General features: G+C 39.8%; 1 protein-coding gene across 32 annotated transcripts in view; it reads left to right on the top strand.

Moving 5' to 3' along the window:
* Nucleotides 1-15,518, top strand: part of ANK3 (ankyrin 3) — a 678,945-nt gene that overhangs the window by 612,323 nt on the left and 51,104 nt on the right. For all 32 annotated transcript variants that reach the window (XM_029059625.2, XM_029059631.2, XM_029059622.2 and 29 more), the window contains 4 exons: nucleotides 968-1,122; nucleotides 11,120-11,331; nucleotides 13,336-13,543; nucleotides 14,489-14,585. In XM_029059625.2, the coding sequence (XP_028915458.1) occupies nucleotides 968-1,122; nucleotides 11,120-11,331; nucleotides 13,336-13,543; nucleotides 14,489-14,585 (672 nt within the window). The remainder of the gene's footprint in view (nucleotides 1-967; nucleotides 1,123-11,119; nucleotides 11,332-13,335; nucleotides 13,544-14,488; nucleotides 14,586-15,518) is intronic.

Genomic DNA, 15,518 nt, shown 5'->3' with positions numbered 1-15,518 from the left:
TTAGAAAGAAGTTTTGGAAAGTGATTTTTTACTATGTTTAGAAACATTAAATTTCATTCATTCAAATATTTTAAAGTAAGACTGCCGTCGTCAAATTGCCCTCCATAAATCAGCAAGTGATTGCTTTTATAATAAATATGGAGATTCATTTTGGTTTTATTAAGTTTTATTATGGGCTTCTCTCCTCTTAATAACCATATACTCTTAAGCCTTTATTTTTGAGTTGTTGCTTGTAGGTGAACAATTCCGAAAGGAGGTGAAGTTGTGTACAACCTCTGTAGGAAAATAATGATACTGTCTATTGAAATGTCTTAAAGCTGCATAATTCAGTTAAGTTAAGTGTGGTTGAGTTCTGTTTTTTTGCACGTGTCTTTTTGATGCTTTTCCAATTTTTAAATCTGGGCCTAGAATTACCTTTCGTAGAGGTAGATTGCGTCATGAAATGGGCATCAGTCTTCTCTTTGCCAGTCCCAGCCACCATTTAGCTGTTGGCTCATGGTCCTCTATAAAAAAGATATTTTGTATTCTAAACTCAGAAAAATTAAAATGGCTGTATAATGTAGAAAAGCCAATTGATTCTTTTTAGCTTAGAGGGATATTTATATTAGCTTCAAATCTTTCTAATGTATAATTGAATGTGACTGTGTCCTTTTAATGCCTCAAATACTGAATAATTGAGTAATTTGCAATGTTGAATAAACATGAACATACCTTCCATGATAATTTTAATCTGTTTTTACCACGGTGATTATTGTGGTTCAGAACTCTCATTTATCCATGTGTAGAATGACATTCTCAAGCTTCCACTATGCTGATTTATTAACCAATGATTCTGCAGCTTTGACAAGTCTACTTCATATGGCTCTAATTTTTAAATGGCTCCTAACTACAGAAGAATGAGGAAATAAAGGCCAGTGCATCATTATTCATTTCAGTATGAAAATAATGCAGAATCCTTTTTTTCTAGCCCTGTTATAGTTGAAATCCCTCATTTTGGATCTATGCGAGGAAAAGAGAGAGAACTCATTGTACTTCGAAGTGAAAATGGTGAAACTTGGAAAGAACATCAGTATGACAGCAAACAGGAAGACTTAAATGAATTACTTAATGGCATGGATGAAGGTAAACATTATGTACTGCAGAATTCCATAAATGTCAGAAGGCATTTGCTTTGGATTCTTTATTACTGCCCATTAAGGAGAAAGAAAATTACTTCTGGGGAAATTCGGGAAGTTAACTGATTCAAGTATGCATGGGTGTATATATAGTGATTAAGTGGTAACCAAAATGGTAGGTGAAGAAGGTTTGGATGTCTCTCCCCCATCCACTATAGGCCAATGACATCTTACAGTCTTTTCTCCGAACCTCTTTTTATGCCATGTTTAAACTTTGTTGAATGTCCAAAAGTAACACATTCCTCTTGGACAGTTGCTAAGGAAACACCAGCAGTGTACAATATCATGAGGGATGTAAGAGGAGGAGGGGTCATAGTGATTTCCACAAGGAACATTTCCACAAGGAACATTATTAAAGTCAATAGACTCTTTAGGGTACTTAGAGTGGGCGTCTACAATTTTAAAGGCTATTGTAAAATTAGCTCCTCTCTACCTCAGTGTAAATTATATTCTCCAAATGATTTGATTTGACAGAGGAAGTGAAGATGAATCACCTAATAAGATTTGAAGCAGTGATTTCAAGATATCAAGGTTTTCCCAGAATGCCCCAAACCAGAGCCCATCCAGATACCTGGTGTTTGAATTCAATTTAATTTTCTGTTTCTATTCCATCATCATCAAGTCAAAGCAGTAATAAATGAAGTCTCCTATTCCTCTGGAAACAGAAACCACTCCTCATGGGCAGATAAATTGCATTTCACATAGAATTTTAAATTAATTCTAAAATAACTTTCTAAAATAACCTTTTTTTTTTCAAAATTTAAATGAGGAGAACCATTTTTGAATCTTAGGACATGTCACATTTCAATTTGAGATAATATCGATGGCCCTCCCGTTCTCTTATCATTTTGTTTACTCCAAGATTGTTCTCCTGTCCTTCTGTCTGACTGTGGTATGTGAGCACGTCTTCTAGACTGTGAGCCTGTTGTTGGGTAGGGATTATCTCTATTTGTTGCGAATTGTACTTTCCAAGCGCTTAGTACAGTGCTCTGCACACAGTAAGCCCTCAATAAATATGATTGAATGAATGAATGAATTAATTGGTATAGGTTCATTTTCTCAAGCACCGTATGGGCCTCTGGTGTCCACTTGGCTTTTTCCATTCACTTGTGTTATGAATGCTTGGGCCTTGAAAGAGATAGCAAATTCCATCTTTTCATTATTTCTTCTGGTTGACTAAATCCAAGTTCACTGATAATAGTTTATGAAGGGGAAAGTTTTGAACTGAATAAGCAGCAGAAGGAGATTAGAACAAGGTCTTCTTGAGAATGAGAGAAAATTTAGTTCTTAATGTCATTAGCAGAATCAGAAAAAAAATCCAGATCTTCTGAACTCAAGACCAGGCTCTTCCCACCCTTAAGTTTTCCATTTAAATGAAAGAGAAGCTAAGACAATATCAAGTCTTGCTGTCCCAATTTTTGAAAGGAATCCTGGAATTTTCAAGTATATGCGAATCTATTAATGTGCCCACTAAAGTGATACAGTCCACAAAAATAACTCAGTAGCTTCTGAACACACTGAATTTGCACACAAATTATTGTGCAAAACCATAGATGTAAAACCAGACCTTCTGTTCCTCACATGGGTATATCTCCATTTTGGAGGGAAAAAAATCCACCCCACAACCTCCAAATTTCATTGCAAAAAAACCTAAGTTTGGGTTGACCTAAATAATCTACAATTTATAGATTAAATCATGTACCCTACAAAAAAAATTTTTATTATATACTTCTGGTCATGGAAATTACCTTTCTCACTATTAGCATGGTGATTATTAATTTTATATGGTGACAATAAATATAGGACAGTGCTCTGCACTATCAGTCAATACTATTGATTGATAAATATAACCATTCTACAGAGAAGGTTAATATAAAAAAGAGTATCTAAACAATACAGAAGTACTGAGTTGAAGTACTAAAGGTGGCATTTAAAATGGGTAATAATTGGGGGAGGTTTGCTGGAGGAGGTGGGATTTTAGGGGGAATTTAGGGATGGAGAGAGCTGTATTCTGTTGGATTTGGAGAAGGAGGAAATGCCAAGCCAGGGGTCAGTTGTAAGTGGATGGAGAAGGGAGACTCAAGAGCCAGGTTCAGATGGAAGTTTGGCTTGGAAGGAATAAAGAGAGCCAGCTGGGGCATAGTGACTGAGGACAGCAGAGAGGGAAGATGAGATAAGCTGGTGGAAAGCCTTGAACTAGAGGGTGAGAAGTGTTTGATGCGGAGAAACACAAGAAATCAGTGGAGACTTCTGAGAGGAGGAGAGATGAGGGCTAAGGGAAACTTCAAGAAGATGAACTGTACGGTAGCAAGTAGTGTGGATTAGAGAAGGAAGAGAATGGAGGCTGGGACACCAGTGAGGAGATTGATAAAGTAATCTAACTCCAATATGACTAGATCTGGTACTGAGATAGTAGCTGTTTGAATGGAGAGGAGGAGATGGATCCAACTGATGTTATGCATTTTTAAAATTTGCAATTCTCAGAATCCCTCCCAGTGAATCACAGGAAACTTGGAAATTTAAGGTTGGTTTCTGATTTAGTAGCAAATTTTGCTCTTAAGAAGAAGACTTGTGTTGAACTGGTTGAAAATTAAGAAAGATTTGCTCCAAGAAAGGAAAGTGTCTATCGCTGGTACAAGATAGAGGTTTGTAGATTCAGTCGATGCTCTTTTTAAAACTTTCTTCCTGGATCCGGAAGGCCAAATCACTTCAGAAAATCTTAGGGCCCATGCCTATATGTTGTAGAGATTTTTCACAATAGCCAGTGTATCATTAAGCATTTGGTTTCCTAAATGTAGAATCCTTTTCAAATGTCACATATCACTTGACTCTGAAACTGACTAGAAGTTTCAAGAAATTCCCCTACCCCCTCTGAGGTACAGTTTTTGAAAAGCTTAATTCCAGGTGTCCGAAATAAAATGAGGATCTCGTGTGCATATTTAAACCAAAATTCTAGGTATCTGTCATAAAGTGTGGTTCTTGTGTGAATATTAAAATAAATTGAGCTGCCTTGGTGGGAGTTAAGGGGCTTAAGGAAAATTATAGGCACTCATGTTAATGAAGTAGCAAATGCATTTGTTACTGAGGATATTGCAGGACAAGGCTAGTGAAATGACATCGAATACAGTTGGAATCCACTTGAAAAGTTTCGCCATTCTGAGGCAGGTATCATGTGATGGAGGACTGTCCTCTCTGATGCCTGCATTTCTTGTTCTTTCTCTCTTCCCTGCATACTTATTGTCCTTCCCGAAAAATGCCACCAATGAGAGGCATCAAATCGAATGCTCTTGAGTTTCTAAGCAAGCCCTGCCTTAAATGGAAAAAAAGTGTTATGGTTAAGTGCAAATGTCCACAGTTGAGATTCGAGAGCATTTAGTCATTTCTGCCTTGGGTGGAGCAAAAATGTAAATGTATGTGGCAGAAGAAATTTCAGTTGCACACAGAAGAACTTGGGATTGCTTTGAGACAAATTTGGGCCACAGGATTAGCACTTGGGCTGCTAAATAAGACCATTGTCGCTTAAAGACTAAATTACCCAAAAAACCCCCCAAAATACAAAAACCTTTGAGTGCACGGCAATGAGTTAGCACTTAAAATTCCAGGCACTTTCGAAGGACAAAGAGCAACTGAAGAAAGTTTCAGGCCTGATTTTTCCTACCAAGCTAGGTCTTTTAGAATAGGCCTAAACTTTTTATGGAGCAAAGGAGTTATCTTCTTTTTATTGCTCAGCTTTAGGATTAGTTGTTTTGGTTTTTTTTAAAAGTGATATTTGTTAAGCTCTTACTGTGTACCAGGAACTGTACTAAGTACTGAGGTACTATGTGCAGAGCACTAAGTGCTGGGGTAGATACAGGGTAATCAAGTTGTCCCATGTGAGGCTCAGAGTCTTAATCCCCATTTTACAGATGAGGTAACTGAGACACAGAGAAGTTAAGTGACTTGCCCAAGGTCACACCGTAGATGTGTCAGAGCCACAATTCGAACTCAGGTGTTCTAACTCCCAGGACAGTGTTATTCCTAGGTGGTGTTATTTAAGTAAATTTGTAGCAGTTGAGGACAGTGCCCGAGTAGTGAGATTATATTCATGTGTGTAATACAGAGAGTCTTGCACAATGTGAAAGAACTGTAGAGCATCTTCTGCTGGCTGTTATCTGTGTATACCGGCTCCTGGGAGAGTACATGTGGGGTACAAGAAAAAAGAATTTCATTTTTCATGGGAGAAAGTTATCTTGCCTGTCTTACTCCTAGCAAACTACCTCTCTTCTCTTCAAAGCCCTACTGAGAGCTCACCTCCTCCAAGAGGCCTTCCCAGACTAAGCTACCCCTTTTCCCTCTGCTCCCTCTGCTCCTCCCCCTTCCCCCTTCACCTCCCCTCAGCTGAGCCCCCTTTCCCTCTGCTCCTCCCCCTCCCCCCCTTCCCCTCCCCTCAGCACTGTGCTCATTTGTAGATATTATTTATTACCCTATTTATTTTGTTAATGAGGTGTACATCCCCTTGATTCTATTTATCGTGATAATGTTGTCTTGTTTTTCTTTCGTTCTGTTTTGCTCTGCCGCCTGTCTCCCCTGATTAGACTCGGAGCCCATCATTGGGCAGGGATTGTCTCTATCTGTTGCCAAATTGTACATTCCAAGGGCTTAATACAGTAGTCTGCACATAGTAAGCACTCAGTAAATACTATTGAATATCCTTAAATTTTGAAATAAATGTGAAAGCTTCTTTGAAATCTCCAGATTTCAGATGTGGTTAGTGCTTTAGAGGAAACTTTGCTGACAGCACCATCTGTTGGAGAATTGATGTATCCATTTTGAAAGGTTTGGAAATAAAATAAAATGTATAATCAGTCAATTGTATTGAGTGCTTGCTGTGTGCGAAGCGCTGTACTAAGCGCTTGGGAGTGTACAGACAACACAGTTGGTAGATAAATTCCCTTCTCTCAACAAGTATGTGATGAAGAGTAATATAATGGAGAAGCAGTATGGCCTATTGGGAAGAGGCTGGGCCTCGGCATCAGAGGACCTGGGTTCTAATCCTGCCTTTGCCAGTTGCTCTGCCAGTTACGCTGCCACTTGCTTCCTGTGTGACCTTGGGCAAGTCACTTTACTTCTCTGTGCCTCAGTTTCCTCATTTGTAATATGGGGATTCAACCTCCTACTTCAGACTCTGAGCCCCGTGAAGGACAAGAACGGTTTCTGATCTATTCAACTTGTACCTACCCTAGCGCTTAGAACAGTGTTTGATATAGTAAATGCTTAACAAGTATTACAAAACAAACAAACCAACAATAAAAAAAAAGTTGAAAAGCAAAGGAAAAAAAAATTTACTCCATTTGTCACACTAACAAGAAAAACTTGATTTTTGCCAGTTTCTTTATGTGGGAGATGTTAGGCCTTAAGAAAAATGTTATTTCAATTGATTCTTCTTTACAACTGACCAAAGAGGATCCTATTAAAATAGAAAAATGAAATTGTAAAAGTGGACTGGTTCCAGAAAGATATGCTGTCTCATGGTGATGAACCCGAAAATTTAAAATTAACATAAGTTAAATGTTATACTGGTGCAGCAGTATGTATTTGCTTGGCTTTAATGGCAAAAATTAAAAAGCAGATGTTTTCTTAGGTTACCCATTGCTCACAATGCTTAGCCTCCTTGTCTCTCTGTCCACTATAAAATGATACTGGAACTGGAGCTTTTGATGCTTCTGCGTGATTGTGAATTTCTAATTTGAAATTAAGTCATGGGTTCTAATCCTATCTCTGCTACTTGTCAGCTGTGAGACCTTGGGCAAGTCACTTCACTTCTCTGGGCCTCAGTTGCCTCATCTGTAAAATGGGGATGAAGACTGTGAGCCCCACATGGGACAATCTGATTACCTTGTATCTACCTCAGAGCTTAAAACAGTGCTTGGCACATAGTAAGCACTAAACAAAAGCTAACATTATTATTATTATTATTATTGTTCTCTGGGCCTCAGTTACCTCACTGTAAAATAGGGATTGAGATTGTGAGCCCCATGTGGGACAGGGATTATGTCCAACCCAATTTGCTTGTATCCACCCCAATGCTTAGTACAGTGCCTGACACACAGTAAACGCTTAAAGAATGCCATATTAATTATTATTACTATTATTAATAGCACTGTACATCACTGTTCAAGTGGCTAAAGCCAGCAGTTCATACAGGTCCTGATTGCCCCGTATGTACCATTTTTGGAATTGAACCATAGGAATTTAGATCCAATAACCATAGGTTTCACACCTTATATGACACAGTTTTTGTTGAATGGAAATGACAACACGGCCTTCAGATTGTGTCTCAAGTCACAGTGTTGAAATGGAGAGTAGAGCAAGAATGGAGTTGTTAGCACAAGAAAAGGTAGAGGCAAAGCAGTTGGAGCCAACACAGAGTATCCAGTGTCACATCCCTTTCTTCTTCCCTCAAACCTTCCCATGTGGTATGTACAATAGAAGCAGATCCTCTGCTGGGCAGGGAATGTGTCTCCCAACTCTGGGTTACTGTGCTCTTCCAAGCACTTAATACAGTGGTCTGCACATAGTAAGCACTCAGAAAATCCCATTGATCATGATGATCCTCCCCCACTTGGGGCCCACATCATAAGGGGGAGGGAGAACAGATGTTTAATCCCCATTTTACAGATTAGGAAATTGAGGCACAGAAAAGTTAAGTGACTTGCCCTAGGTCTCACAGCAAGCAAGTGGCAGAGCCTGAGTTAGAACCTATGTCTCCTCCCTTGAAAGACCTTGCTTTTTCCACAAGGCTATAATGCTTTTCTTTATGCTAAAGAGAATTCTAATCTCCCTAATTTTTTTCTCTTCCTGCCAATCTCCAAATTTCCTCAATTCATCAATGTCACAGTTTTATTTTTCAAATTCTCTTAGTTGACTAGTGTTATGCTTATTTGTGTAGCATCCTGGATTTTGCAAGTAACATGGTACCATGTACATAGAAAAGACCCTAATGGTTTTCTCAGAAAAAGTGGGGTATACTTCTCCTGAAAACATTAACAAACTCCTGACTTGGCTGACACTGTCCTCTCCTGGTCCTCTCCTATCTCTCTGACCACTCATTCTCAGTCTTTTTTGCGAGTTCTTTCTCTACTTCCCACCCTCTATCTCTCTGACCACTCATTCTCAGTCTGTTTTGCGAGCTCTTCCTCTGCTTCCCACCCTCTAACTGTGTGAGTCCCTTAAGCTTCAGTTCTGGATTCTCTTCTATTCACCTTCTATACTCATTCCCTTGGAGAACTCATTTGCTCTTTTTCAGTCGTATTCATTGTTTACTATATACCAGGCACTGTACTAAATGCTGGGTAGATACAAAGTTGTCAGATTGGACACAGTCTCTATCTCTCATGGGGCTCGTAATCTTAATCCCCATTTTACAGATGAGTTCACTCCATGGCTTCACCTACCACCTCTATGCAGCCCAAATCTACATCCTCCAGCCCTGATCTCTCTCCCTTTCTGCAGTCATGCATTTCCTCCTGCCTTCAAGATATGTCCACTTGTATGTCCTGCCAACACCTCAAACTTAACATGTTGAAAACAGAACTCCTTATCTTCCCACCCAAACCCTGTCTTCCCCCTGATTTTCTTGTCACCATAGACAGCACCACCATCCTTCCCGGTTCACATGACCGTAACCTTGTCGTTATGCTTCACTCATCTCATTCAACCCACATATTCTGTCACCAAATCCTGTTGGTTATACTGTCACACCATCCCGGCTTAGTGGTAAGAGCCCGAGTTTGGGAGTCAGAGGTCATGGGTTCTTATCCCAGCTCCGGCACTTGTCTGCTGTGTGACCTTGGGCAAGTCACTTAACTTCTGCAGGCCTCAGTTCCCTCGTCTGTAAAATGGGGGATTAAGACTGTGAGCCACGTGGGACAACCTGATTACCTTGTATCTATCCCAGCGCTTAGAACAGTGCTTAACACATAGTAAGGGCTTAACAAATACGATCATTATTACTATTATTGCTAAAATCTGCCCTCTACTTATACATGAAATATGTTGGGGGAGTTTTAAATGGTATTTCTAAAGCGCTTACTATGTGACAGACACTGTACTAAGCTCTGGAGTAGATAGATACAAGGTAATGAAGTTGGACACAGTCCATTTCCTTCAAGGGACACACAGTCTTAATCCCCATTTTACAGATGAGGCAACTGAGGCACTGAGAAGTTAATTAGAACCTAGGTCCTCTGACACACAGGTCTTTACTCTTTCTACTAGACTACGATGCTTCCCAGTTTGTTTATTTAGTGCATTTCCCAATATCCCACTCTGAGGAAGCATAGTATCTCCCATTTACAAAGAAGTAACTGTAATACAAAAAGTTAATGAGAAAGTTACCCGTACAATTAGGGTGCAGAGTTGACACACTTTTTGGGTGATCCTATGTATGTAAGAGAGAGTCTGAGCACTGAGAAAATGGATTGCTGCTGATATCATAAATCTTACATCTGTTGACTCTAGATCAAGGGATAAAAATTGATGATGAATCATCATCATCAATGAATATTTCATGCCCATTTCCAACCATCAGGTGTTTGTTGCCATTAAATGTCATCTTTTTACATCCTCCATGGATTTTGACCTTTATTTTGGTTTGCTATCTACAAACTGTACCCAGGAATTTGCCCTTGTATTTGCACCCTTATTCACCTCCCCCTCAGCCCCACAGCACTAATGTACATATCTGTAATTTATTTATATTAATGTCTGTCTCCCCATCTAGACTGTAAGCTCATTGTGTGTAGGGACTGTTTCTTCCAATTCTTTTACATCGTACTCTCCCAAGAGCTTACTACGGTGCTCTTACACACACAGTAAGTGCTCAATAAATGTGATTAATTGTTTATGTTTCAGTGGCTAATTGTTTAGAGATAAGATGTATGTCAACCCCTTTCATTTCAAGGAAGACACTTCTGAATGTGAGGTCCTATGGGTGAAAGTGGGGGTGTGTGAAGAAGAGACTGATACGTTAATGGCTTTCTCTTCCCTATTGTGTGCCCTTGTAGTTTCTTGCTCATCACTTCAGTTAGTCAGTGTATTTATTGAGCACTTACCCCGGGCAGAGCACTGTACTAAACGCTTGAGAGAGTGTACTATAACAATAAACAGACATTCCCTGCCCACAACAAGCTTACAGTCTTGCTGGTTTATCTGTTATAGTGCATCTTTGTTGGTTAGGGATTGGCTCTATTTTGTTGCCGAATTGTACTTTTCAAGCACTAAGTACAGTGCTCTGCACACAGTAAGCGCTCCATAAATACGAATGAATGAATGAATGAATGAATGAATGAATGAATGAATGAACAAACTATGGGCATAGTTCTCTGAGTCAATTTTGAGTTTAATGAGGCAGACATATTTTAAGACTCCTTTCTGGTCCCTTCTCCATTCAGGGTGAGCAGTGCATTCCAAATAATACTGTCACCCAATACCACTCAACAGTGATCAAAAAACTAGCATCCAAGGCAATAACAGTAAGAGAAGGAGAGTGCCATGGGTTTAGAAAAGGTAACACCACCACAACTGCTCCAACTTTATCTGACATTATTAAGAGAAGACCATCTGGTGAAACTGGCCTAAAATACGGTTGCCTGAATTTGCATGTTCTTCAAAGAATGGGAAACTTAAAGCTGTTCTGAAGAGTGTCTCCTCTGAGGGAGACACCTTTCTCTGTCTCTCTTAATCATACAGAGTATCAACACAGTTTGTTGGTTTTTTGTTGTTGTTGTTAACTGGTTTTAAAGTTAGTTCTGTTTGGCTATGAAAAATCTGTGGTGGCTCATGAAGAAATCAAGATCCAAACTGTGCCTTTTGAGTCTGCGTGTTTTAGTTTTGGTTGGGGGCATTTTCATGTGCGTAGAGGGAGTGCAGCGTATCATAATGTTTCATTTGATTTATCCCTCCAGAACTGGACAGCCCTGAAGAACTTGGAAAAAAGCGCATCTGTAGGATTATCACCAAGGATTTTCCCCAGTATTTTGCGGTGGTTTCTCGGATTAAGCAGGAGAGTAATCAGATTGGTCCAGAAGGAGGCCTCTTGAGTAGCACAACAGTACCCCTTGTGCAAGCATCTTTCCCAGAGGGTGCTTTAACCAAAAGAATCCGTGTGGGTCTCCAGGTAATAAAATCAGGAAAAGCCATTTAACTCGGCAGAATCGAAAGGCGGTCATGAAATTTCCATAATGCATGCTTCTGCTAATTACTTCTCTAGGCAAGGCTTGTGTTTTTATAATTATTTAAATGTACCATGAAAACTATTTTGTGTTTATAGTTCATTTGGCTAGGTGGTTCATTACATAGAAGATTAATTTTAGAATTTATTTGGCAGCATTGCTTACTTTCTGATGGAGATGAAACTATTTTATGCAATTTGATGCCTATGAGTAAGGAAGCAGCTGCAAAATCACATGACTAAGAAAAATTTACAAAAGCATTTATTCTTTTGAAGTAAAAGGTATAAAGATCAGTCTAATTCTTGGCCATACCCATTGGAACTTTTTTGATCTAGAAAGCTGAATGGAAATTTAGGAGAATAATCATCCTTGAATTTCTCAGGGGTAGCTAGATCACAGTCACTGAAAGACTGATTCTCATATTGTTCAATAAAGTACTTCCCTTTTCTTCCCTTAAATAAAATGGAATACCATTGTCTTCAGCCATTCTCATATTTTAGCTGTTGTTTTGTTAACATAAATCACGTGTGTACAGGTTTTGTCCATAAATCTGATTTGTAATCAGTAATGCTAGAACCCAACTACTAATCGTGGTCTCCTAAAACAAGGATTCTAGAGAAGCAGCATGGTCTAGTACAAAGAGCACAGGCCTGGGAATCCATGGACCTGAGTTCTAATCCTGTCACTGTTTGCTGTGTGACCTTAGTCAAGTCACTAAACTTCTCTGTGCCTCAGTTCCCTCATCTGTAAAGTAATAGTAATGTTGGTATTTGTTAAGCCCTTACTATGTGCAGAGCACTATTCTAAGCGCTGGGGTAGATACAGGGTGATCAGGTTGTCCCAGGTGGGACTCACAGTTTTAATCCCCATTTTACAGATGAGGTAACTGAGGCACAGAGAAGTGAAGTATTTGTTGGTTTTGTTAAGTGCTTACTATGTGCAGAGCACTGTTCTAAGCACTGGGGTAGATACAGGGTAATCAGATTGTCCCATGTGAGGCTCACAGTTAATTCCCAGTTTACAGATGAGATAACTGAGACTCAGAGAAGTTAAGTGACTTGCCTACAGTCACACAGCTGACAAGTGGCAGAGCCGGGATTTGAACCCATGACCTCTGACTCCCAAGCCCGGGCTCTTTCCACTGAGCCACGCTGCTTCTCTTATTTGGTACCTGTTCTCCCTCAATCAATCAGTAGTATTTATTGAGTGCCTATATTTGCAGAAGGACACTGTACTAAGTGCTTGGGAGGGTACAATACAATCGAGTTGGTAGCCCTGTTCCCTCTCTCTTAGGTGCTTAAGCTGTTTTCCCTCCTATTAAGACTCTGAGTCTCATGTGGGACAAAGACTGTATCTAGCCAGATTATTTTACATCTACCTTAGCTCTTAGTTCTTACTTAGTTCTTGGCACACAGTAAGCACTTAGTAAATACCACTATGGTTACTATTATTATTGTGATTTTTCTATAGTAAGGTACAAAACCAGAGTCTTAATAGCTCAGTGAAACATTACATTTACACTTTATCACTGTGAGGTTTCACTTAATTGTCTACAGACTTTTACATGTTGTATATTTGACCAAATAAGACACAAACCAGGTTGAAGTGGTTAGGATTCAGCAGACTGGAAATCTAAAGTTATGTATTTCACCTCTTACTAACCACAATGGTTTTATTGCTAGTAATTTAACTGCTTCTACTCATATTTTTGGTTTCCTTTTGAATCATATCAGCAGAGTTGATTTAGTTGCAAGATAGGTGATTGTTGACCTGTGAAAATTCACATAAAAGATGTTTATTTCTTGCAAAGCCCATCTGGAAGGGACTGTTTTTCAGAGAACGAAGAGGGGGTGGAAATGAAAATATTTTTATTTTTCCCCCTTCATTTTAAAAATGTGCTTTCTCATTAAAAAAAATCCCATTTTAATTTGTGTTACTCTCCCCCGTAGGCCCAGCCTGTTCCTGATGAAATTGTGAAAAAAATCCTTGGAAATAAGGCAACATTTAGTCCAATTGTCACTGTGGAGCCACGAAGGAGGAAGTTTCATAAACCAATAACTATGACCATCCCCGTGCCACCACCTTCAGGAGAGGGAACAACCAATGGTTTCAAAGGAGAGATCACACCTAGTTTGCGACTTCTGTGTAGTATTACAGGTTGGATTAGCCCCTAAACTCTAATCAATTCAAATTGTGAATTTGTTCTTATTCTCAGTGGTAGATTTCTAAGCATGTTGTGTTATTCCTTTGGAGGCTGAAGAACGATTGTTATCAGTAGGGAAGTGAAAGGATTAAATCATTTCTTTGTCAAATATTCTTTATCCCCTCCTTTGTTTCTCTTAGGTTCTCCCATGGCTTCCCCAAGTTAAGTCAGGTCTCCCTTAAGCCCCCTCGGACAGGGAGAAGCTCACAATGAATGCCAAAAGCCTGCTCTTTGGACTCACAATGCCAGTGTTGTTGACAAGATTGTAGAAGATGGCAAATAGCTCACAAGATGGTGATTAAGGCACAGGGAGCCAGGGCTATATGTTACTGCCACATTTGTTCTAATTTTGGGCCCAGCAGCTGAGATGATTCTGGCCCATCTTTTCAGAAAGGGGAATTGAGAATGATTTGAGGAAAGTGTTCATTCCATTATTTTCACCCAAAAGGAAAGTCTTGGCAGGGTCCAGGATCCTCCCAATTAGGCTGAAGTTTCATGCCACTGTTATCGAATGTGGTGTGTTATTGAATTTTGGATGGAGACCCAGAGGCAGGAGCCAGTCCATCCTAAGCTTTCCATCTGAGCCAGTGAATGAATAAATCAGGGATTAAAAAAAATAAAAAAAATAAAAGTAAGCCGGCAGCTCAGATCATACAGCCACTCTCAATTCAGGATGTCGGGATTGCAGCGGTCTTGTCTAGGAAGAACCAAGGCCTGAGTGATACCAAGCCAAAATCAGTTGATGTTATAAGGATGCAGTTACTCAGGGTGGGAATTGGCTGGAATTGGGGATGAAAAATCTAGAGGGATGAAAGAGAAAACCAAAATCCCACAGCTAAAGTCTGTGCCCAAAACTCTTAACATGTAAACGAGCGTGTCTTTGACATTTATTTTCTCAGGGGGAACTTCACCTGCTCAGTGGGAAGACATCACCGGAACCACCCCACTCACCTTCATAAAGGACAGTGTCTCTTTCACAACCAATGTTTCAGCCAGGTATGGAAATACAAAATGTCAAAGATCTAAAGTTTCTTAAATCAAGATGAACTTAAAATTCTAAGGAGTACTGTTCTTGGAACAGATCAATTGGCCAATCTCCATATTCATTGAGCAGTCACTGGGTGCAGAGCACTTGGGAGAGAACAGTGTAACAGAATCGGCACACGCTCCCTACTCACAAGGAGCTTACAGTCTACAGGGGAAGACAGACATTAAAATAAATTATGGATATATAAGTGCTGTGGGTCTGAGAGTGGGGTGAGTATCAAGTACTTAAAGGGTACAGATCCTAGTGCAATGGTGACACAGAAGGGAGAGAGAGTAGGAGAAATGTGGGCTTAGTTGGGGAAGGTCACTTGGATTTTAATAAGGCTTTGAAGGAAGGGAGAGTGGTGGTCTGTCAGATGTGAAGAAGGAGGAAGTTCCAGGTTTGAGACAGGACATGGGCGAGAGGTCAGCGACAATGTAGACAAGATCAAGATACAGCAAGTAGGTTGGTGTTAGAGGAGTGAAGTGAGCATGCTGGGTTGTATAGGATATTAGTGAGGTAAGTTAGGAGGGGGCAAGATGATTTTATTTAAAGCCAGCGGTAAGGAGTTTCTGTTTGATGCAGCTTTGGATGGGCAACCACTGGAGGTTCTTGAGGAGTGAGGAGACATGGACTGAACATTTTTGTAGAAAAATGATTCTGGCAGCAGGATAAAATATGGACTGCTGTGGGGAGAGACAGGAGGCAGGGAGGTCAGTGAGGAGGTTGATGTAGTAATCAAGGCAGGATAGGATAAGTGCTTGGATCATTATGGTAGTTCTTAGGATGGAGATGAAAGGACTGATTTTAGCGATGGTGTGAAAGTTGAACTGACAGGGTTTAGTGATAGATTGAATTATGGGTTGAATGGGAGAGAGGAGTCACGGATAATGCTAAGGTTA

Source organism: Ornithorhynchus anatinus, chromosome 3 (assembly GCF_004115215.2).
Source record: "Ornithorhynchus anatinus isolate Pmale09 chromosome 3, mOrnAna1.pri.v4, whole genome shotgun sequence".
In the NCBI taxonomy this organism is placed as follows: Eukaryota; Metazoa; Chordata; class Mammalia; order Monotremata; family Ornithorhynchidae; genus Ornithorhynchus; species Ornithorhynchus anatinus.
The sequence above is the reverse complement of the archived record's forward strand: the minus strand, read 5'-3'. Positions and strand labels throughout refer to the sequence as shown.